Source organism: Anabas testudineus, chromosome 3, assembly GCF_900324465.2.
Source record: "Anabas testudineus chromosome 3, fAnaTes1.2, whole genome shotgun sequence".
NCBI classification, from domain to species: Eukaryota; Metazoa; Chordata; class Actinopteri; order Anabantiformes; family Anabantidae; genus Anabas; species Anabas testudineus.
The window spans coordinates 5,199,161-5,223,815 of NC_046612.1; the positions used below are offsets into that span (position 1 = coordinate 5,199,161).

The 24,655-nt window shown below is 37.4% G+C and overlaps 1 protein-coding gene across 1 annotated transcript in view; it reads left to right on the forward strand.

Annotated features, from left to right (window-relative positions):
• LOC113174926 (CUB and sushi domain-containing protein 1-like) overlaps nt 1–24,655 on the forward strand; it is a 330,106-nt gene that overhangs the window by 278,770 nt on the left and 26,681 nt on the right. The window contains exons 46-59 of the mRNA XM_026379140.1: nt 3,499–3,644; nt 4,954–5,034; nt 6,573–6,686; nt 8,329–8,445; nt 8,712–8,783; nt 9,778–9,924; nt 12,064–12,252; nt 12,365–12,550; nt 13,145–13,342; nt 14,935–15,108; nt 17,208–17,381; nt 17,657–17,830; nt 20,379–20,567; nt 22,122–22,298. Of these exons, the coding sequence (XP_026234925.1) occupies nt 3,499–3,644; nt 4,954–5,034; nt 6,573–6,686; nt 8,329–8,445; nt 8,712–8,783; nt 9,778–9,924; nt 12,064–12,252; nt 12,365–12,550; nt 13,145–13,342; nt 14,935–15,108; nt 17,208–17,381; nt 17,657–17,830; nt 20,379–20,567; nt 22,122–22,298 (2,138 nt within the window). The remainder of the gene's footprint in view (nt 1–3,498; nt 3,645–4,953; nt 5,035–6,572; nt 6,687–8,328; nt 8,446–8,711; nt 8,784–9,777; nt 9,925–12,063; nt 12,253–12,364; nt 12,551–13,144; nt 13,343–14,934; nt 15,109–17,207; nt 17,382–17,656; nt 17,831–20,378; nt 20,568–22,121; nt 22,299–24,655) is intronic.

Below are 24,655 nucleotides of genomic sequence, written 5' to 3' on the forward strand. Positions count from 1 at the left end.
ATTCACTGCTGCACAGCTCAATCTAGCTAAATCTCAAATGTGAATATATTTGGGGCCGATCACTGAAAAAAATATTTATCTCTTAACCAATATGAGGTTGTCCACCTTTCACAGCTACTGACAGACTTCGAGTGAACTACTGCTACTGCATTAGAACCATGTAAATAATAGAGACCTGTTACTCACATCAGTACTCTGTTTGAGTTTGAAAGTTTAAATAATAAATAAAAATAAAGTTGATGTATCTTATAGCTCTAAAAATAAATGATTAATTTCAATATTAGAAGATCAAGATCTGACCCGCATTAATCCACGTTAAACATGTAAAGTATATTATGTTTTACTGTTTTACTACAACGTCAGTGAATTCAGCACAGGTGGAATATCCACATTTCAACCTTAGTTTTTGTTAGAGATGCACTCTCTGCTCATCTCTGCTTCTTATATTTTATCCTATGTCGGCATGGTGTAAAGCAGAGCTTTGTGGTGAGCCTTTGGGTCTATTTCACTTGCACAGACAGAAGCAAAAATGATTTTCATGTGGAAGGTTGAAGCAGTGTGAGAGGTATAATAGGTTGACAGGGCATTAATGGCCTACATTCTCATTAGAGTGTGAACACAGACCATCTAAAACTTTTTAATGATGGAGGTTGTATTTGGAATGCTTTAATTACATGCATCAGCAGTGAACTCTTAATAAAACAGCATAACAGACATTATCTAATTGAATTAATAAGAGCAGGAGATGGGAGCAACTGCTTTTGTCATGAATTGGGCATTTGACTGGATATTTTGAATTCAGCTAGACAGAGTGGGTGGAAACATGCACCGTGTAAAGTGATGTGCTGATAAATAATATAATAATATAAATAATTTCAATTTAGCATAAAACGTTTAATGTACAAATGTTTGGATTTGAACCCAAAATGACTTATATTATTGGATCTGAATAGGCAGCTCCACCCTCCAATGTATGGGACTAGAAGAATCAGCTGCAAATGTCTTAATGCCTAGACCCCCGATGGGTTGGAGCCAGTGTAGTGGAATACAGCGGACCAGCAGCATACATGTCAGAACACATAAAAGGTTTTTGTGTGTTCAATAAATGCTGTTCAGTGAATATTAAACGAGTGTTGAAGTTCTGAAGTCAGTAACATGTGACTCTTACAATCAGGAATCGCATTAAAACAACTCAGTAAAATATTATTAATGATCTGAGAAACCTACACTTTCTACTCTTCTGTCATTATGGTTAGTGGTGCAGTGATGCTGATTTTCTTCTTCACTGATCTCTCCTGTTCTGGTTTCTCATCAAGCGACGTCTTTTGCCTTGTGCTTTACTGCGTTCTTTATATTCTCGATCTCATTGATGTGTGTCTGCTGGTTTCTGCCCTGTATACCCCAGGGGTTTATATGACAGCAGTTGCGTCCAGATGTCAGGGACTGAAGCCAAACTGTCTCTGTGGTCTGCCACCAGTTGTGTTTGGCTCATCGCCTAATATCACTAACTGTGAGCAATGGATCTAACAGCAGAGCAATGCAGTAGTTTACTACGCCGTATACTTAATACTCACTCAGAATCAACAGCAGTGTTTGTTTTTTTGTTTTTTCCCTAAATACTTCTTTAGATGATTTAGAAATATAGTGTAACAATCCTGAAATGATTTAGTGTTCTATTGATGCTTTTATATACTGTAATGGTAAATGGTTTATTTCAAGAAGCTTGATAGTCAGAAAAGCTCAGACAATTACAGCTTTTAACTGTAATGCAGCCTTCTTAGAGCAAGAAAAGCTAAAGATGCAGTGTTTTAATAACTAAAGCCTCAAAAACATCTGTTCTCGCCTATATCAGTAACCTCTAGTAAACAGACAGATGAGATAAATCTTAATTTTCAATCTTGAATCTTAATTTCCAGAGGCAAGACTCACTTAAAATGTATGGGAGAATGTCTCATTCTCATTCACTCTTCCTGACCATGTTGCTGTGGTTATTGAGATTCACACCAGCAGCTTTTTGGCTCAGAATCTAACTTAAGGCTTGAAGGTACTGACTTCATTAAATAGGTTTTCACAGGAGCACATTCATACTGCATTGAGGAAAAGGTCACTGAACAACTCTCTGAGCTAAGTCCACGTTTTCTCTGTGCTTTTCACAAATAAGTTTAAATCATAAATCATAAAGAGCTCCCCGAATGCAGGTTTTAAACATTCAGTTGTATACATTTTGACGATGGAAGTAACATTTCTAATGGTATTTTTTTCAGTGAGAAGAAATCCAGCCACAAAATTCTAGCTTGGTTTCGATTTAAATGACCTAACTAGCCCATTTTAATTCTCCAAATGAGCTTCAACACCTTCAGAAGACCTTGAATTATTGAGGAGCCAAGAGATCCCAGGCACTCTTTATGAATTAAAATTTTAAAACACTTGTTTAATCCAATGGCATGTTCATTAAAAACCTAAAACTGGGCATTTAGGAACTTAAGAAAATGTAACCTTTCAACAACATTCAATATTTAATGAGTGAAGTTAAGCCTTTAATCCATGGGCTTTGTTCAGTGAACTTGTTTGAAATGAGTGAAAAAAGCGAAGAAAAAATAAAAAAACTGAAATATTTTTTCTACCACTTGAGCGAAAAACCATGTGAACTAACCAGATATGTTTTATTATATGAACAAGGCTGCTTTTGGTTTTTATTTATCCCTGTAATTAAATCCAGTCACTGAAAGCTAATCCAGAGCTAACAATTCATAAGAAGTTCTTACTGATCTCGACTCCTTGACTTTTCCTTAGAGTCTTGGCAGCAGTTAATAATTGTTGATAATCGAATCGCACCTGAATGTAGCCATTTAAGTTTTTCATCACCATTATGGATTTCCATTATGAGGAATCTGGAGAGGCAGTTTCGGAGATAATTGTAGATTTGTTATAAAATATATTTTGAGATGAGGTGAGGGTGAATTTTTGGAGACGGATCAATGAAAAAAAATCTATATATTTCTACACAGAGTAGAAACAGTTGCAAACAGAACTAATGGAGTTTGAATCGTGGGACATACAGCACAGAATGGTTCCATAATTACATTTTGGTTACATATAGTTGAGTAAGATGATAAATCGATAGATTGTCGTCTATACATTCTCATGAACTATGTATAATTTATAATTAGCTTTTACCATAGTGGTGTTTGAAGGTTTTAAGCCTACAGTAGTTGTACTTTTTGATAATACTTTATTTAAGTTCTAGATGGTTGCTGCTCACACCAACTGATTGAATATATTTCATCTTGTTATATGTAGAATATAAAGGATAAAACATGAAACAGAAAGTATATAATATCATTTAACAGATGCACATTTTTCTAAATCTAGGTTTTTCATTAGTGCATTAGGGCTCTGTGTGCCTAGTACAACTAACAACCATGTATTGTAGTTATCTCATATCTTTCTGCCTACTATAATGTGACTCTTTGTTTCTCTTCCTTCATCCCTCTGCAGGGACGGGTCGGATACTTCCAGCCCGCAGCTAGGAGTCTTCAGTGGCAACACGGCCTTAGAGTCGGCCTACAGTAGCAGCCCAAACGTCCTGATCCGGTTTCACTCTGACTTTTCAACTGGAGGGTTCTTCATTCTGAACTTTCATGGTACAAATATACACTCACACATGCACATTTATCCGTAGGATTTATATTCCTCCGTTTGTTTCATCATAGATTTTCAGAGGCATCATGGACGCATTTGAGTACACACATACAGGGACAGAAACATCTGGGTTTTTTGTGCCCAAATCTTAATGCACAGTAGTGGTTTGAATGGATGCATTTCCTCAATCAACAATAGATCTTTATTTAGCCACTGATTTGGTATTTGATATGAGTGTATATAGTGCTTTTCTAGCATCACTTCCATAACTCTTGAATAGCTAGAGAGATGTCAGAAGCTTTTCTACGTTAAAAAAAAAAAAGTACAGAGAAATGCTAGAGCATGACCACTTTTCTTCTTTCACTCTATTCCATTGCTTTGTCCATTACTCCACTATTATTCACTGTTTTTAAAAATAAACAAGTGTATATCTCTGAATAGGCCCATCTCTTAGACTCTTTCTTTCAATGATATGCTTTTTCCTCAACGGGAAACATTTTCTGAGGATCCACTGGAAGTGTGTAAACTCTGAGGTGTAGCTTTTGTCACTAGGACTGTGCATTTTGTTAAAATCAAAGCCCCAATGATAAAGTAAGGAGTTTAATGTGCTGGTGCTGAGGGAGTGCAGTTTTTAAGGAAAACATACAAAATATCAGTGTTTCAGTGATTTCAATATCATTTAAATATATTTTTGTTTATGGATAATGTGCATGATTAAACAAAAACTTTAATAATCCCAGAGGGAAATTGTTTTTATATATGTAGGTGAACCTGATGGTGCAGAGTTCAGACACATAGTGGAGTCATAATGTACTATGTAAATATATGTATGTATGCTATATATTATACTAAATATTAAGAAAATGTTAATCATAGTAAGTACAGGGTCACTTGTAGTACTAATGGTAGTGTTAGCCTTTTAGTATGTAAAGGACATAAGCATGCACTCGACATACAGCATTACCAGCCCTAGTTCACATCCTGTCCATCCAGTTTTGTTTCATTTCATGAGCAGTAAGGTTTTCTTCTTTGACGTCATCTTTACATTTCTCTTCATGCGGTGTCCTTCACACTGTATGATCAGTCAGTCAGTCAGACAGTTTGTTACCATGTTGCATTAGACACAATCCAAGCTAAAACTGATAAAGCTGTGGTGTTCTGTTTTTAATTTTAAAAAAAGATGACTTAGAAAATAAAAACAGTTGTAGTGCTGTCACTAGAAATATAAAGATGCACTTTTTAGTACTTTTTGGTATAGACTTGTGTTTTTTGTATGTATGTATGTAAGTAATTTTCTGCACCCCTCTCCAGCTTACCGTTTGAAGAAGTGCCCTCCTCCTCCTGCTGTGGAGAATGCAGAAATCATCTATGAAGATGAAGACTTCCAGATAGGTAATAATCCTGATAAATAATTATGACTTATGATACATAAAACACTTGTTGACAATAGAGAAACCGAATGTATTTCCAAAAAAACAAATAGCAACCCATTATCATAATAAAATACCCTGAAACAACATTTTGCTGCTACTGAGACAGCTGCACCTGCGTGAAAAATGTGACTAATTAGCTTTTTTTTTTAATGACATGGTTTCTTATACTCTTCGAAATTAGGAAGAACTATCAACCTTATCTTGGTGCATCTTAAGGTCAAACTACGTGATCAAGCTTGACAGGGGGTCATTACTCTTCTGATTGTAAATTACCCCTCTAATGGGCTGTATTACTTTGCAAATGCAATATCCAAATATAGCAGACTAACATTAGTATGTCAGTGTTCATTTTAAATTTTCTTTATTAATTAAAATAGCATCAATTCTGTCTCATTCTGGCAGCCTTGGTTTCCTACATGTGAAAACTAATGTGGGTAGATAAATTAACATCCTCACCAATGGATAAACTTTTCAGAAAATCAAGTTTTTTTTTTAATAGTGTTTTGTTTAGCCTCTAAAAAACTAATATTTAGCATAATTAGGGGCAAAAGTTGGCTTCCTAAATGGGGACAATGCACAGTTTCCAACTGCAAAGTCTTGTTTTTCATTTGTGTTGTATGAATTGTGTTAACCTTATGTCTAAACAGAACATCCACCAGTCACGCTCTGTAATGTACTGTTGAAATGCGACACCTAATAGTGCATGTTCCAAACTTTTGAAAAACATTAATTTTAGGAGAAATCCTTGCTTGTCAAGTTTTCCATTTTCCCCTCAGCTCAGTGTTATATGATTTGCTTAAAGCATCTTAGTCTTAGGTTTCGTGACCTTTAAGATCGACAGGAGCTGCAATTTTGAGGGGGGAAAAGCGCACATTTCATAAAAGCCCAGCAAAGTCAGTTTACCCTGCCAGTAGTATGTAGAGCCTATTTGCTTCTGGCAAAGTATACAATCATATATCTGCAGAGAATGTACATTTTGAAATGTCAGCAATTTGATGAATATTTAAAAATATTTTATTATTAAATTTTATTTAATTACTTTCCAAATACACACAGTATAGTAGGTTAATTTAAAGGTCATTAAGCTGCATACATCAAGACGACATCTTATTACAACCTGTCTTCCTAAAATGACGCACAAAGGTTAAATGCTTTTTTTTCTGTTCTGTTTTAAACTTTTTGTGGACCCATGCTGAGAATGTGAACTGATGCCTGCTTGGCAAAGTTTGACTGATGTGCTACAACTCACTGACAGGTGAAAGTTCTCCACCCCTTTTAAGATGGCAAGCCTGTCAACTTTGACGAGAGCACTAGCTCCAATATGCTGACTTTTATGGAGCTCTTTGCCTATAAAATAAACACTTTAAAGGGCAGTTTCAGATATTTTTAGAAACCTATTTTAGTGTTTGTATGTTAGCATTTCCACTGTGCAGAAATTCATATTAAAAGCTTGATGAGGATGATTTAATGGATGTTTTATTATTTCCCATGTGTTAGGTGACATTGTAAAGTATCGCTGTTTACCTGGATACACACTGGTTGGAAAGGCTGAGCTTATGTGCAAACTCAATTCCCATTTGCTCTTTGAAGCCCCATCTCCAACATGTCAAGGTAAGGCAACAGGCAAACCAAACCCCTGAACCATTAACACAAATATACAATACTTCAAAGTCAGATGGATAGTTCTCTGCAGAGAAGGGAGAACCTGCCTAAAGAACCATCTTCTCAGCAGAACTGCATCAATCAGACCTATATGGTGAAGTTGAAAGACAGACGCCACTTTAAGTAAAAAGCATTTGTCAGACTTCAATTTTGTCAAATGGGCATGAGAAAGATATTTTGATGACACAAAAATTACATCTCAGAACTCCATAACTGAATACCAGGCACTGCTCATCATCTGCTTATTACCATTTTCTTAAGGTGGAGCATGGTGATGGCAACATATTACTATAGGAATGCTTCTCAGTGCCCATTCAGGTTAAGTACAACCTAACAATGAGAAGGATGACGGTTCACCTTCCAACATAACTATGATCCAAAACATACAGTCAAGACAGCACTGAACTGTCCTTAAGTGGCCCAGCCAAAGGCCAGGCTTGAACCCCCATAAAACAACTTATTTAAACTTTGATTCACATCCAATCTGATGGTGCTTGAGAAAATCTGCCAGAAAGATTAGAATAAACTGTGGAAATCTAGATGTACAAAGCTTGTGGAGTCTTACCCGAGAAGAATTGAAGTGTTATTTCTGCCTGAAGGCTCTTTAGCAAAGTAGTAAATGACTAGATTGAAAGTTCTGTAAAGTAGATACATGATTCAAACTACCATTCACAATTTGATGTGATATTTATGACATGTATGACTAGTATACCCCCGTCTTTGCACTTTTCCAATTTTGATAGCGCTCCCTCCAACAGCCACAACTAATATATTACCTATTTTCTAACTTGACTTAAAAAATAATACAAATATTCATCCTGCTGCTTCTCTTACAACTACTCACTGTTTTAGACACATTAATTCAATAATGTAATGTGACTCACACGTGTGTTGTCAGTATTTGTATATGCAACAGAGTTGTTTCATTGTGATTATTGCTTTTTTCACCATTACTTGTAAAACCCTGCTGTATGCCGCCAGCTCTGACTAAGTCTCAGTGGGTTGTCCTCTCATTTTGAGAAATGTGAGGAAGAAATTGGAGAAAACCGTAACTGAAATGTAAAAAATTCAAAGATTGAAAAAAACATCAAGTGTCGTGCTGGAGTGACTCAGTCTGATAAACAGGCTTGGTTTTGTGTGTTGAACTTTAAAATGTTAGCTAAAAAAAAAATCATCTTTCTTCTCCCATAATTCTACACTTAGTGTTGAAATATGCTTACTGAGTTCAAGTACATGACTTGTGGTGTTGAGACCAAAGACACCCCAGAAAGTGGAGTAATGCATTAACTGTAGAAAGTGCTGGTTGTCGCATTTCTATGAGAACTAATATGAATGTCTCTTTTAAGAAATTCTTTTTCCCTAAGTGTTGAAGAAATGCTTATCCTTCACCATGTGGAATGAACACTGAGTGAACAGCAGGACAAAAAGAAGCAATTGGTCTCATGAGAGTAATGCAATCAAAGTGCTTTTTACAGTTGGAGTTCAACTTGTTTATAAATTGGAAAAGTGTTACTAGGAGTTACAGTCGAAATATATCGAAGAAACCTCAAAGCTTTGATCAATCTGAATGGCTGTTGTCTGGTCCCTACAGCACAGTGCCCAGCCAATGAGGAGCGGTCTTCTTCATCAGGAGTCATACTGAGCCCCGGGTTTCCTAGCAACTACCCCAACAGTCAGACATGCTCCTGGCTTTTACGTATGATTCCAGGTACAGTATGTGTGTGCAGTAGGGGTATTTAGGGGTGATATAGTCATAAGTGTATAGTTGTATTTACTGAATATTAGTGTTTAATTTTGTGAACAATGGGAGAAACTGAATGCCTAACAGAGTATTTTTAAAGTCAGCCTGTATCTCAGTGATGTGTTGTGGCGATGCATGGGCATAAAACTTTGTGCATAGTGTGTGGTCCTGCATTAATTTGGCACATCAAAGCATTCTGGTGTGGTTGTAACTAATTTTGTCCTGTTTTCCAGGTTACACTATCAATATCTATGTGGAGATGTTCCACAGTGAAAAACAGTTTGATGAACTGGAGATCTTTGATGGTATACAAATCTTTCTGCCTCTATTTTACCCACATTAACAAACATAGACACATACACATGCAGTCATTCCGTCACTGTGGGAAAAGGTGTGGTTTTATAGTTAAGTATGTGTAGGTTAGGTTAGGGGTAAAGGTTTGAGTCAGACATTTAATTGTGGTAGTTAGGGGCTAACTTAACTAAGACCAACTATATACCATCATATTGGTAAATTAGCACAGCAGCAATTATCACAGTTTTGTTTCGCCACAATCATCAGTTCTTTCAATTCTTTGAAATCAGAAGGCTCATGATTCCACAGCTAAGTTTGTAAAACACCATCAACAAAACACATATCAGACTTTCTTAGCTTTTGAAATATGCAATTTGTATTGAAATCCAGAAGCTGGGCGAGCAAATGCAAACTAATATGTGTATTCCACTCAGCTCAGTCTGTTTTTATTTATTTTGCCTGGTCCTAAACAGTCTCTAGCTGCCTTTGATGCTGCCGACAGCAGTGGCATCACTGTTGAGTAGGCAGCTGTTACTGGATTTTGTTTGTGATTTACCATTCCCTTCTTTTGGTTGAAGGTAAAAAAAATGTCAATAGCTGTCAACATTACAGTTGATTCTGTTTGGGTAAAAAGAGTAGAGATGTAGAATATTTGGAGAAAACTTTTAAATAAACTGCATTGCTAAAAAATCTTTAATAGATGACTAGCAAGTCATGCTAAACAAGTCCAAATGTACTTGAGGCTGCATCCACTGCTCAGTTCAGTTCACAGCTTTGAGCACCAGTGGGGGGTTGTGGTCCAAACACTGGAGATGGAACTGAACAGTATGTTCTAGTCACAATCCATCTACAGTACAACAAATAATTTTGGGATACTTGGCATCTTAATGAAACCTGTACATTAATACATTCATGCTCAAACAATAAAACTCTCTCTTTCCTCAATACACACACAAACGTCAAACAACATTGCAGTTCTGAAGTCTTACTTATCTGTTTCTATAGGATCCTCTGGGCAAAGCCCTTTGCTTGTTGCTCTAAGTGGAAACCACTCATCTCAGCTGAACTTCACATCTAAAACAAACCAGCTGTATCTACGATGGTCCACTGACCACGCAACCAACAAGAGAGGATTCAAGATAAGATACTCGGGTATGACCATGTTGCTGTTAGAAAAATCATTAGATGTCTCCTGTCTTGTTTAAAGCTTCAACATTTGACACATGCTGTCATCTCTTCGGTCCCATTGCATTATATCTCTGTTTTAGTTATTTAAGGGAATGAAGAATATACTACCATCTCAAGAAAATTGTCAACAGTGTCCTGCTATGTTGAAAAATCTTGTGTTCACTAGGATGATAAATCAACCCCTCATATAAATGATGTACGATGCATCCAGAGTGTAGGTACCTGAGTTATGATAATTTACAAAACGTTTTTAATTGGAAATATTCTTTTTAATGCATCAGCCTAATTAGGAGCCAAGGAGAATGAGTTCAATTTGTTAATTTGACAATTTGTTTTAGATTGAGTGTGTTATCTCTGCAGGTTCTTGCCAACACTCTGGTGTCCTTACCAATAGCTTTGTTAGATTATGTTGTGAGGTGTTTCAGCTACCCCTTAATCATGGGTTTCAACTTGTGAAGACGACCGCCAATCTCCGTCATAGAAAACACAATTTACTGTGACACAGATTCTGTTTGGGCTTAAGACACTTGAGTCGCAAGGTTAGTCTCCTGGCTCTCTTACTGAAAGAAATGTGTGATGTATTTTAGTTTGTGGGGTTATATCAGCACAGTGGCCCAAAGTAATAGTATTTTCTTGTCCCAGTGGTGTTGTATTGCCCTGACATCAGCAGCTATAGAAAGAACAGAAATTTATAGTAGAGATTTTTCAATTACTATACTGTGTTCATGCTCTGGTGTGATTTATATGGAAACACACCATACACACAGTATAATACATATTGTATACAGTTGTATGCAAAAGTTTTGGGCACCCCGGAAGAAATATATTTTGGTGATTTCAGCCTCCCTATAATATGGAGCTAAGAACACAATATTTGCAGCCAGAATATACAATATAAAAATATATACACATATAAAACCGTCGCTGTGGCATGTGCAGTAGTCAGTACTTTAAACCACTGCCTTTGCTGTGCACCTGACAAATGCACATTTCTCCCCGCCCTTTGCTGACCTTCTAATGACTCTCTAATTAAGTGTATGCAAGTAGAAGATTCACAATTTCTATTTGAAAGGAATGTTTAACATTCTACAATGCCCTATTGTCATTGCTGAAGTACTGAATCTGTATATCACAACAACCTTAAATATAGATATGAATACTGCATTTTGGTTGAGGTTCTTTTTAATGTAGGAATTTAATTTTTAAAGTTTTCTGTAGGAAAATGTTAAAATTTGAATTCCTACAAGGTAAGTTTTAAACCCCAGTGTCTCAATAACATTGCCAGTGCAATGCAATATTGAACAGCAGCTGATCCTCTGATATAGAGACCCTGAGATAAAAGCTTATCAAGAACATTATTAAAATTATTTAATTTTTATTCTGTGGTGGGGAATTGAAGGTCTATTAAAGGACCTTCACCAACTAACTGAATATGTCTGCACCCACAGAATGATCATGTTGGAAAGAAGTGCTATAAAACATAAATTCTGTTGTGCAAATAGAACAGTCTTGCTGGAAAAGGGGAGAAATAAGATACTTGTTGGGAGGGATGTTTTGCTGAAAATGGAAATTGAAGAGTGACTTTGTTGTTCTGTGGTGGGAAAGTCATTCCACCACTCTGAAGCCAAAAGGGAGATGAGCCAAGACCAGGTGGAGCAATGACCACATCGGACAGGAAAGAGAGAGCCAAGTGGCTGTGTGGCGTGTTCTGCTGGATTGTTAGACTGTTCTCCATGCTCTAACAGCTACGCTTTTCACAATCAAGAAGACAAAAACATTGCATTGCTTGGAAGGTTTTCAGAATATTTCTTTGCTTCTGGTGTTTTGTCTTTGTTTATACCTTGTTAATATGTTTGTGAATCTTTACATTTAAATCCACTTTCACTACATATAATGCCATATGGGTGCATTTTATCCAGACTGCCTGGTAATTGGAGCTCATGCCCGAGCGTTTCCAGATCCACTGAAAAACGTGGATCTTACCTTACGTTGTCTTTCGTGCTAATTTCTTTAGCATAGAAAATTCTGACAAAAAACTGCTTCTGACAAAAGAGACTTCAGAGAAACTCCTATTCAAATTCTTCTTTCTTTCTGTGTTTCCAGCTGCATACTGTAGCATCAATGATCCTCCAGCTAACGGGGGTGTGGTTAACCGAACCAAACTCCGTCCAGGTAGCAGGCTTCAGTTCTTTTGTAACCGCGGTTACCGTCTGGTAGGGTCCAGCAATGCCACCTGCAAACTCCACTCTAATGGACTTTTCCAGTGGGATACGCCACCACCTGTTTGTCAAGGTAACATTTAAACCTCCCCTTAATCATCCACAGTAAGTGATGATGGAAAAAAAAAAAGTTGATTATAGTTAAGAACACCCTCAACAACATGTCTCTGTTTGTGGTGTGGCAGCTGTCTCCTGTGGAATCCCTCAGTCGCTGGGCAACGGCAGCTTCCATGCTTACCAGTACACTGTTGGGAGCCAAGTCACCTACCATTGTAACCATGGTTACCATCTCGATCCTGGTGTTCCAATGACAGCAGTGTGTTTGGAGGATGGCAGCTGGAGTAATGCTGCTTCACCCCCTAGATGTCTACGTAAGTTAGGATAAAATTAAGAATTAAGAGTGCTCAAAAGTATGTTTAGTGAGATAGGAGTCAAGGAGTTTGTGTAACAACTTATAATTTTTGTGACAGCTAAGACCATGAAATGTGATTTAAAGCTCTACAAAAACATAGTGGGTCAATCTGGAGTCAATATCAGTCTTGCTCTTAGTGTGAGACAATATATCATTAAAAGAATATTTCTGACATTGTTTATTTGTATTATACAGATTTATAAGGTGAGATATATATAGATATATATATTAACTAGTATCCATCCATTTAAAAATGTAAGAATTTTAATACATTGCATTAGGACAAAAATGTATATGGCCAAATTAAGTCTGGATTGGACCTTACATTGGGAAACTTTAGTGTTTTTAGTTAAAGTTTTACTTTCTCATTACATTAACAATATAGTTTTTGGACTCCACAATTTCTAGTTTCTAAATTATAGAGGTGTATTCTGGAAATTTAGTCCTGGCATGTGCATATATTGAACCTACATAGCATGAAATAGATCATCATGAAGGACACTAATGAGACTTGGAAATCTTACTGTTTATTTAACTACCTAATATTTTCCAGCGGTCCACTGCCCAAGCATTGATGGGACCTTGTCAGAACACATGACCTACGGCCTGCTCTCTGGTAGACTGGGAGAGTTTGGTTCTATGATAATGCTGGAATGTGCAACAGGGTACTATTTGGGTGCAGGTCACCGGACTCTTCGTTGCCTTGCCAATGGGACCTGGGAAGGGTCAGATGACCCAGCTACATGCAAGAGTAAGTACTGATACACTGTTCTGTGCAAAGGAAATCACAGCTGCTGTTGTCAGGTTTATTTTTCTCACAAATCATCCTACCCCTTCTCCTGTGAACATGGTAATAAAACCCCACTATGATCTACTGTTCAACTCCCTCAGCACCCAGGAGGACATGTAACTTTATTTACTGTATGAATCTAATCACTGGAGCCATATCTAGGATTTTTTTGTAAAAAAAAATTCTCTAAAGCTGAGTTGATTCGTGTGGCCACAAACAATATAATTTCATACATGAAATTCTTTACACTCAGTATTCGACGCTAGACATTTTTAAATTATTTATTGCCATGGACAGGGAAGAAAACTAAATAAACCAAAGGGATAAAAAAGACTCGCAGAGATACACAAATACTGTATACACACCTGCATGATTAGGGAACACAAAAGAATGAAACTGCAATGCAGCTGCTGCCACAACCTGTCATGAATGAATCATGAATGAGTTATCAAAAATGGCACACCCAACCCGGTAGAAACAAACAGCTGGCAAAGTCTGACACAATGTATTCCTGATAGAGTAGGTTTTTTTCTGCCAGGAAAGCATGTGCTTTTAATTAGATTGAGTGGAAGCATGGCCATTTGTAGTACTCACTTCCACATGTCTAGTAGGGTTGATGGTATGAAAGACTATAAGTGGTAGCTTCTTCCTGTGGAAGTGTGTGTTTATCCATTCATTTTACTACTGCTTTAAACAGGTTACCTGTGATCCACAGTATATGCTTCTAAAAGCCTTAGTAACCACCTCATCTTGGACATGTGATGTTTACTTTAAACAAAATGCAGTATGTGCTTCTTAAATGTTGGGTCTAAGTTGGCCGTTTTGGAGAATTGCTTTGCAACGAAGTGTTGCTCTGCAGTGTGCCTTTACGGCTTATTTTATAAAAGCATGTTGTAAGACAACAGACTTTGAAAGCTTTACAATAGGCTACTTAGTGTTGCATAATGTATAACATAACAATAAAAAAATGTTAATGCTTGGGAGATCTATCTTCTGTTAGAACACTTGCTCTTTTTCAATCATATCTCCTTGATCCAGTACTTGTAGTGCCCTAACGTGGCAGCAAGTTGATGGGAATCTAACAGAAATGTCAAATGTTCAATTTGCTTGGTGCTTTTTAACAGTGTCTTTATAAAAAATAAAGCAGATGACCACATACTGTTAAGTTCCCATAATTTGTTAATATAATGGATGTTTCAACCACACCTGGCCACACCTGGCCTCAACCAGTTGAATACTAATGTCAGACTGCTTAATATACACACATTCCTCACACCTGGTACTAATCCATAATCGGCAACGTCCTCGGCAGGCTATAAACATGCATCTGAGTTAATCGTGAAAACTTAATAAAAAGATTTCCTTTCATTCGCACATTTTTCTATAAAACATGGGGATGATCACACCCTGTACAATAGACCAGCTTAAAAAGGAAACGAGTTAAAATGCTGATATTTTTAAAATAATCTTAATGAGGGGAAACATTTCTATAGATTTTCCTACAGTGTCCTACTGTTATGACATGATCTCATTGTACCTGTTTTACTGTGTAGTCATCTCCTGTGGTGAGCTTCCGTCTCCACCGTTCGGGACCAAACTGGGGACACTGACCACATTTGGGGCAACTGCCATCTTTATGTGCAACCATGGTTACACGCTGGTGGGGTCACATGTCAGAGAGTGCAGCGCTAACGGGCTGTGGAGCGGTACGGAGACCAGGTGTCTAGGTAAGGTCCATTAAATGTAAAACCATGTACCAATAAAAAATTGAACATTGTGATCAATAATGAAAGTAAATTCAACAGGTTGACTGAAGTGAATCATTAAAAAAAGAGGAGAGAGGGCACATTTATTGGGAATGAAATGTACAGTAGTAAGATCTTATAGAGTGAAATGAAAGACTTGAACTTGTATTAAGGTCTCATGTGTAACATTTGTACATTTTGTTCATGTCTATAATAAATCCAGTCCTATTAGTGCCAGTCAGAGTGGCAGAGTGGTATTTTTCATAACTATATAATATCACATCCTGGAGTGTAATGGAAATTTAAAGATTAAAATGTGTAATATACTGTATCAAAAGACATCGTGTGAAGACAAATCACACGAATACTTAATGTATACTTAAATATTTTGATTTGTCATCAAAAGACTAAGCCATCAAACTTCATCAAAGTAAGGATTTAATGAAAATGTGTGGGGGCATACATTTTATATATTTTAATACATAGGTCTGCTACAACTGTCTATGTGTGTTCTATGGAGATTGGACCAGCAGTAAGTAAGATCAACTGAGCACATGCCTCAGTAACTCAAATGATCTACTACGAAGACATTTTATTACTTAATACATTAAGAGCTTGATTTAGACCTTCAGGAAGCACTGACCAGACAAGATTAATCCTGATTTTACATGCACACTCTGTTTTAGTGATTCAGCCACAGAGTTACATGCATGAATAAGAAACCTGGATGTACTTTTTATGCAATGAATATGTAAATGCTTTGTGATGGACGCATAAATCAAAGCATGTCTGCCTTCACATTCATTTTCTGAGATCTTGATGCTAACAAGACTAAGCAAATAAGTCATGTAAGAAGAGTTTAAAGTTGATAGCAATATATAACTTTTTAAATGCTGCTATTAATGTTGTTTTGATGTGGTCAAATGTGAATTAGGTGCACTGCATTTGTCAGTAGGGGGGTGTACATGTACTGAATTAGGATTGAAAAATCACACTTATAAAATATCACAACATACTAAATTATGTAGTCATAGATCATAAGTTATCTTCCCTCAGGAACACTTGTGTTAAAGTTCCACAGTCTTTTTGTGTCCATAAGGTGATTTGATGGAATTTTATTTCTAATTTTTAGTATTTACACTATGTATGTGCTTCATTCAAAAGAAACCGTTACCATGTCTCCTGCTGGCAACAGGTTGGGTATGCATGAACAAAAACCTTTTATACCTGGTGGGTCTGGTTGGATTTACAAAATGAGACATCGGGGGTTATAATTTTTAGTAGATGGTGTTTAGAAAAGTAGAATAGAAATATCTGAATTACATCAGCAATCATCTCCAGTGAGTTTTGCAAAATAAAACATTTTCTCTGTGCCTGTTTTTTTCAGCATAAATCATCATTTAAGAAAGTGTATTTGAGGAAAAAAACATGAAATGCCAAATACATCAAAAAGCACTGGGCCTTAGGCACAGAAACATGAAGGGAGGAACCGACTGTGAAACACAAGCGATTGGTCTCCTAATTGAAATTGTAAATCTCAATATTTAAGAAATGAGCTTAATAGCGGTGTAGTGCATCTCATGGGAAAGGACTTCACATAACTTATTTACTAGCACACTGTCAGTGAAGGTCACCCAATTTTCTTATGCGCCATTCAATTCAGTGCAAAAACACAGTAATTTGTAGTTGGAATGGTGTTATGTACAGTTTACTGAGTCTACACACCTTAGTGGAGACTCAGTAAGTTTATATCTGTAGGTTTTAAGAAATCAATGATGTGGTACTTTAACACCACTTAGTTATTGCAAACAAATAAATAAAATGCATGATTTTAACACGCCTTTAGTGTGTCTGAGTGCTGGATGCTTAGAACTACAATCACAGGAGAGAATGGCCCTCTTTGAACATCAATTGCAGATAAACTGATAACACCACTTTACTGACATCTGAGAGTTTAGAAGAAACAGTTTAACAGTGTAACTATTCAGACTGTGAGCCTGCATTAAAGCCCAAGAGAAGAAAGTGAGTTTAAGATGTTTTTCATTCAATTGCATAACTCTGTATCAATCTGTGTCTTCCAGCTGGTCACTGTGACTCTCCAGATCCCATAGTCAATGGCCACATTAGTGGAGATGGCTCTAGTTATCGTGACACAGTGGTGTACCAGTGCATGTTAGGATATCGACTAATTGGCACATCAGTCAGAATCTGCCAACAAGACCATCGGTGGTCTGGAACAACACCTGTCTGTGTCCGTAAGTATAACAAAACCATTGTACTTTGTCTGTAAGGTATTATGATTTCCTTTGGTTTGATTTAATAGGAACAGCTATTGTGTAAAAAAAAAAAAGTCATATAAAAACTCTATCTATTGCACACAGGTACCTTATAAAGTCCACATTTTATCTTTACAGCATCTATATGTTCCAGTGGAAAGTTGAAAATATCACAAGTTAAAATGCAACAACTCTGTTCATAATACTTTTTCCACACTTCGAATTTCTCATCATGCTTCTCTTTACTCCCTCAGCTATCACTTGTGGTCACCCCGGCAACCCAGCCAATGGTCGCACCAACGGCAGCGAGTTCAACCTCAATGATGTTGTCAACTTCACCTGTAACAGAGGTTACATCCTCAGTGGAAATGCTCGTGCTCAGTGTCGACTCAACGGACAGTGGAGCAGCCCCCTTCCTGTCTGCAAAGGTCACAAAGAAACCACACAGTTAGATGTATACCCTTGTACTGAACATCCATGTAAATGCTGGCGAATAATCTGTTTTTTAGTTTATAGTACATATTTTTGAGTGGATTTTTCTTCCATTTTACCTCAGGTATCTGTTAAGAAATACAAAAAGTACTTGTGCGCACAGGTTTTGTCATTGTGAATGACTATACTGAACTTTTCTGGCGCCCTTACCTTTGTATATAGTTTTCAATAGTTGAGTGAGATAACCGTTTAACTTGCCACCTCACCATCAGATCCTAGCGATTATTGATTAAAGCAAGCTGCTTGTGCAAGCTGCACAAAGAACAGTTTTTTCTTTTAGAATCATGCATTTCAGATGGTCGCCATGTATTTGTTGGCCTAATTTGTTTCTAGCTACAATATGTCAACTGGAATGTTTTCGGCCCAAATATGCTGCCAGCACACTGTAAAATTGAGGACTAAATAATTGTAGCGTAAACATATAGTCTGTTGAGCTGTATTCAGCCACAATCATGGTGGTGGTTGTCCAAAAAGCCTAACAAATCCAAACGTGCACACACACAGTTGGCTACATGTCCACAGACACGTTCTTCTCCTCTGCTAACCATGCGTGGTGGTTACACTACAGGCCTCCTCAGACCTCCAATAGTGTAATAGTTATGACGTACTAAAACACAAACACACAGGCATTTTGCACAGTCATGAGAGATCGATGATGTAGCTGCTCATATGGGTTTTCCATTGAAGGGATTCATCCTCGCTTCCTTGCTTTCTCTATCTCCTTCACGTTTTCTGTCTTCTCCCAGCAGCAGCTGTCAATTATAAGACTGAAAGTTTCTCTGTTCTCATGGGATGACTCACGCACACACACACACACACACGTCGCCCATGGACTTGAATTTGAGTGGATGTCAGTCTCCCCTGGGAGACCTGGAAAATCAAACCTCACTCTTATTGTACTGGCATCCACCCAGAGAGCAGAGCGGAGTAGATATGACCAGAGGAGAGCATAGTATGACAAAAGAGCATTTAGAAAAGACAAGAACAGAACAACAAGGACAGGCTAAAATTGTGATGCTGAGTTTAGCATCTTCAATGTATCCAGATTCCATTACACTTTTATTCATTTTTATTTAATGCTGCACAGCTAACTAAAGCTAACACAGTCACAGTTCACTCTGTGCGCTCACTATTATTTACTTTTGTAGTCCCTGATATTTGGGGCTGATATCGACAAAATACAAGTTTATAAGTTAAGAAAAAATAAACTTTTCATGTTTCAAAGTTGAACAGAGCCAGATAATGGGTATTAGGTAGTCCAATATTTTTTTGTACTTTATTACAAGTAAGTGTTTACTTATTACACGTGTTACACGTTTTTAAGGTCACACTACACACAGACTTTAAAACCCACCATCATGAGTGTGTCAGTTTTTGACCTGCAGAGTTTCATTAGGGGCCTCAACTGAACTGCGAACAAACTCACTGTTTTGAGGCTAAAGTTTGAAATTAAATTGGTTATAATCGACTTTTTTGAGTGACTGGTAATGGAGTAAGTAACTATACTATACTAATACTGGATTTAGTGTTCAATCAACTTTGGATTGGAGGATTCTGTTGCTCTGTATTCAGTTAATGTTCAGTATTTCACAGTATTTAGACTACTGTGAAAGACTGGTTACAATATAGAATACCAATGTTTCAGAAACAAATTTTCATCTTTCATTTGTTATTGTGCCTTGAAGCAGATTTAATTTTGTCTAAATTATTAATCTTTAAGTAGGACTCTAAGCTGAAATTTAGCTGAAAATTGCCTTCATCAAACATAGTGGGTGCCACCATGTGTGATATGACCCATAAACTGTGCACTGATTTGTTAAACTAGTTTATCAGGTTTCACTGAACAACATTTTAAACATTCCCTGCTGTAAAACACAAACTTTCAGTTCTGTAAATGGGTAATATTTTTTTGAACAGAGCAGATTTAGGATCCACAATGTGCTGCATGTAAATTCTAAATCTGAAGAAATCTGCAAGAACTACTGTATATGCAGTATTTCTTTAAAAATGAAATAATTACAAAAATTACATTCACTAAAAAAAAAAGAAAAAACTTTATACACATATTTTCTCACTTCGGCTGTAATAGTTATTAATTCAGTTCAGTCTCTAGGTCAGGTCTACATCAACTTGAATTAATCAATATTACAACATAAGCAAGACAATGTGTAGTGAAACATTTCAGTACACCTATAATTGATTAATAAATGTCCCTCATCTCTGTTCACTGCTCGCTTATCTCCTTCCTGTTTTTGTATTATATAGTGAAGTCTGAATGAGAATAACTTCAGACACAGTGATGATCATCCTAGTTACAGCTTTCCTATATCAAAAAAAGGTTTTTGAAGACTTCTTTATCTCTTCTAATATTCCAGTTCCCTCCATATCCATATGTGAACTATCTACTGTATGCCTAAGAAATAGGGCATTTCTGTTAATAGGAGTCAGAGGTTCAGACGGCGTGTTTTCTGCCCTCTTCTACAGTGGTGAACTGTTCAGACCCTGGCCACGTGGAAAATGGTGTGCTTCAGTCTGGTCTCCGTTACCCAGAAGTCTTCAGCTATGGCGTAACTGTGGCAATCCACTGTAAAAGAGGCTTCTACCTGCTGGGCTCTGCACTCCTCACATGCCAACACGACGGACGGTGGGACCGACCAATTCCTCGCTGCCTTCGTATGTATGGACAAATCCGAGTAGTTTGAAAATGACGATGCAGGTTCAGAAGATGAATGAAACCCAAGCAGAGACAGAATAAGCAGATTGAAAATGGATTTAAATTCATGGGTATATATTTGTCCAGTTCGGAACAGGTTACAACTTTTTGAAATTCTGTAAAAAAAATAAATAAAAAATATGTCTAAAAAAGTTTGCCATGCGGAACACAACTAGTCTATGCAGGTGGATTTATGGTCTTCTTATGTTTGTCAGGAAAAACTATTTGAGCTGTGAAATAGCTCAAAGAGCCAATAGGTGGAGGATGCGGAGTGAATGAGAAGCAGAAGGAATAAGAGGGTTCAAGGAAAAAAATGGGTTGGGGGGTAATCACAAAAGGATGCGATGGCAATGAGAGAAAGAGGCTTAAAGGTTTGAGTGTGTGTGTAGAGAAAAAAAGGTGCGTATGTGTCTCTAAGGGCAATAGTCGTTCTTGTCAGACAGCTACCATGGCTGATGGAAACATAGAGATTAAACTAGAGAGCGATACGGAAAAGGAGGCGCATTCAGAGATGGAGAGAGAAACACAGAGATGCGAACAGGACCACAGAACAATGAAATGGTAACAGAGAGGTAGAGCGATGAAGAGCCAGACAGAGAGCGGCAGACACTGGTGGGATGCTGTTGTCTGTGCATCGAGAAACAATGTCTTAGTGGAAAATTGGGGGGAGAAAGGTGATGACTGAAGGGCAGGGAAAGGATGAAGCAATACAATTTGGGGGTAAGGGGAGATATCAGAGGACCAGTCATTTGGCAAAAATAGAAAATCGAGAGCAGTTTCATATCTGTGTCCTCCAGAAACCTGTGCTCCGTAAAACGTTGATTTCTCCAATATTGAAGGAGGGAAAAAAAAAAAAACTAGCAGATATTTTTCCCCCACTGATGTCTGTTCCTTTGACACTGTGGAATGATTTCTACTGGGTTTCGACATAGAGGAGAGGGGGAAAGACTGTTTCTGTGCTTTCCAGTTAAAGTAAATTAAATTTGAGATAAGCTATTGTTTCTCTCTTTCTCTCTCTGGCAATTCATGGATAAAAATAAGCTTTATCCACATGACGATTAAATCACGTGTGCATGTTCATGTTGTGTTGGAAAAAAGTGTAAAGATCAGATGGATTCTCTTCTCTCTCGGCTAAAATTATCTCTATATCAAATGAAGGCAAAAATGCCATAAAAGAGGAAAAAAGGACAAGAAAAGGAAACCCACTGTGTAATATTCAAGTTTAAATTAAATATTTATTATTTAAAATGGTATCAAGTTATTCCAATCACATAAAAACAGATATGATCAAAGGGAAATTTTTAGTTAGATTTTTTTTCCTCCTACATTTGATAAATTTTTATCTGACAGTATATTACAAAATTAATTTATTTTTGTGTATTTCTCCATTTGCTGTGTGTGATATGAACACACAACAAATGCATACATTAATCCCACCCCCCTCTGTAGTTGAACACAGTCCCACACTCACTAACACGGTCTCTCTCTATTTCAATCTTTCTCTGTCTGTGTAGCTATTTCCTGTGGTGACCCCAGTGTACCCCCTAATGCAGTAGTATCTGGGGCCCACAGCTGGACGTATGGTTCAGTGCTGCAGTACTCTTGTCTGCCTGGAGGAGTGCTGGTGGGCAACTCGACACGACACTGTCAGGAAGATGGCACGTGGAGTGGAGCACCAACATACTGCACTGGTAGGGGCACACCCTTCTATAAATCTGCATGCCTGGTGTTTTTTACCCAGCAGATACACAGCTTAGATACTTTGTCATTCATACAGGCTGTTCAAAAGGGACCGTATTGACTATATGGTTAACACGTGTTTCTAAATCTGAAGCACAAAGTCATAAAACATGCTCCTTGAAATCAAACAACAATTTGAATTAAAGCTTCTTTATGGTTCTGAATATACATCACAGTAACTTCAGTGCACTGAAGATCCTTAATCCTGTTTAGTTTAGCAACAAAAGATAAAAATCATTTTTTCAGCCCCATTAGACGAGCCACATCACACTGAAGTGTTGGTATGAACATGTCTTCTCTGTGTTGCTCAAGCAGTACAGACACACTGCTTTGTCACCCTATAACCTTTACTGTGCTAAATGTCAGTTACAGACACTGACGGTTACGGGTAGTAAAGTGTACATTGTGTACAAATGTACAGTACACATATATTTCGACCAAACTCTTATTTCTTTGACATGGTTTTGCTTTCTGATTTCAGATCAGTTATGCACTGTATGTAAATGATGACAGTGCCAGTTAATAGTAGAGCTGAGGGTTATTCACGGTATCACTATTTGCTAAATGGCTCTGGGATCTAGATTTAGCCACAGGACTAGAATTAGCATTTTCACTCCCAGGCATAAAATAACTTCCCAGAAGAATCGCTGTAGTTTAAAGTCAGTTAAACATATTTGAAAGTAGCTTTCTGAAAATGCTGCCCTTTCAAATTTTCTAGTTTTTACTCTGCAAATAATGTTTCTTTCCCATCTATAAGGGACTGCTTTTTTAAACAGCATCATAATTCCAGCTGCGTTGTTTCTAATTTGTGTGCTGTATAAAACAAGTCACCATTTCACAGTCATGTGCAAGTAGGGTTTAGGTTAGGATTGACCCTTTGAGAAAATACTGTGTGCTATTATTATAAATAATAAATGAATATGCAAACAGACAAAAAGCGAGTGCCTACTGTGCTGATGCAACTGGGCTTGTTCTGCTTGTGTAAGAAACGGGCAGGAAAAGAACAAATGGAAGGGAACTGGTTTACTACCCAGGTTGTAAGTGCTGCTCTACAGTAGGCTTACACAGATCCCCCAACACTACAGCTGATCATTTCCAAACTCAGCATCCACTGTCTCTACAGCTGAAATGCAATAAGCTCACACTGCCGGCCTCAAAACAGAACACTCAGCAGGGCAGAATCCATCCTGCAGCTGAAGACCTCATTGAGATGCAAGACGTTACATTTGGAGCTGTACCCTGTTAAACTCACAAATCCCTACCAATGGAATTTAAGCTGCTGAAATTGTGACACGCTCACTGCTTTTAATGCTAGAACAATTTGGTGTAGCCTAAATGCAAAGTACAGTTCTACAAAGTTTGTGTGTCAGGGTGTGTGTGTCACTATATATGAGGGACAGAGTAGGCAGAATATAAGAAGAATGTGGGAAACATTTCTCATATTCACCCTGAATTATGACATGACCAACATCACACGTTTTTTACCTGTAGTAAGAACACACACATTTTTAGCTTTGTTGCCTCAATGAGCGACAACCTCCAAACCCTGTCTTTTGCTATTTACTTACATAAAATTGCTGAAGCCTATTAGGAGGATAATGGACAACAGTTGAATGCAACTGTTGTTTCATATTTCAAGTGTATTTGTGCCTGTGGTTACTTGGTTCTAAGTGTCTTGTGAGTTCAGGACTCCGTGGGGGTTAGTAGTCGACTGATATGAGTTTTTTAATGGCTGATTTCTGATTCTCTTTAGAGAGCAGGGAGGCTGATGGCTTATATGTAGTTCTGATATTTTAGTTTAGTTTTTTCTTTTTGCCACAGATGAAATACAGCAATTTAATAATTACAACTGAGACATAAATATGCTAAACGTAAATGAGCATTTAATTAATTATGAAAATAAATGAAACTGAAATGAAACTGAACGCCTCACCAGAGCTGCTGCTGTGAGGAATAGTCACTCATCCTACACTATGTGGGGTACTCCTTTGTGCAGTATGTCTATTTATGACAAGAAGAGAGGAAACCTTTACTACAGGAGATTTTATATAATTTGCAAGCATCAGGAAGCCACTATTATAATGCACAAGACTCTCAGAACTTTGTGAGAGGTGGGATGTTTGTTCTGAGAGTGTTTAACAGTTAAAGCTAACTGTTAAGCTAACTTTTTACTCACCTTAGTACGCGTACAGTAACAAGTCAGGTGTAACAACGTACAGTACCGTTTAAAACTAGTAAAATTACATCACAACTGGGCTCTGTCTTTTTTCCCGCCTGCTGTCAGCTCTGTGTGGAGGAGTTGAGCCCT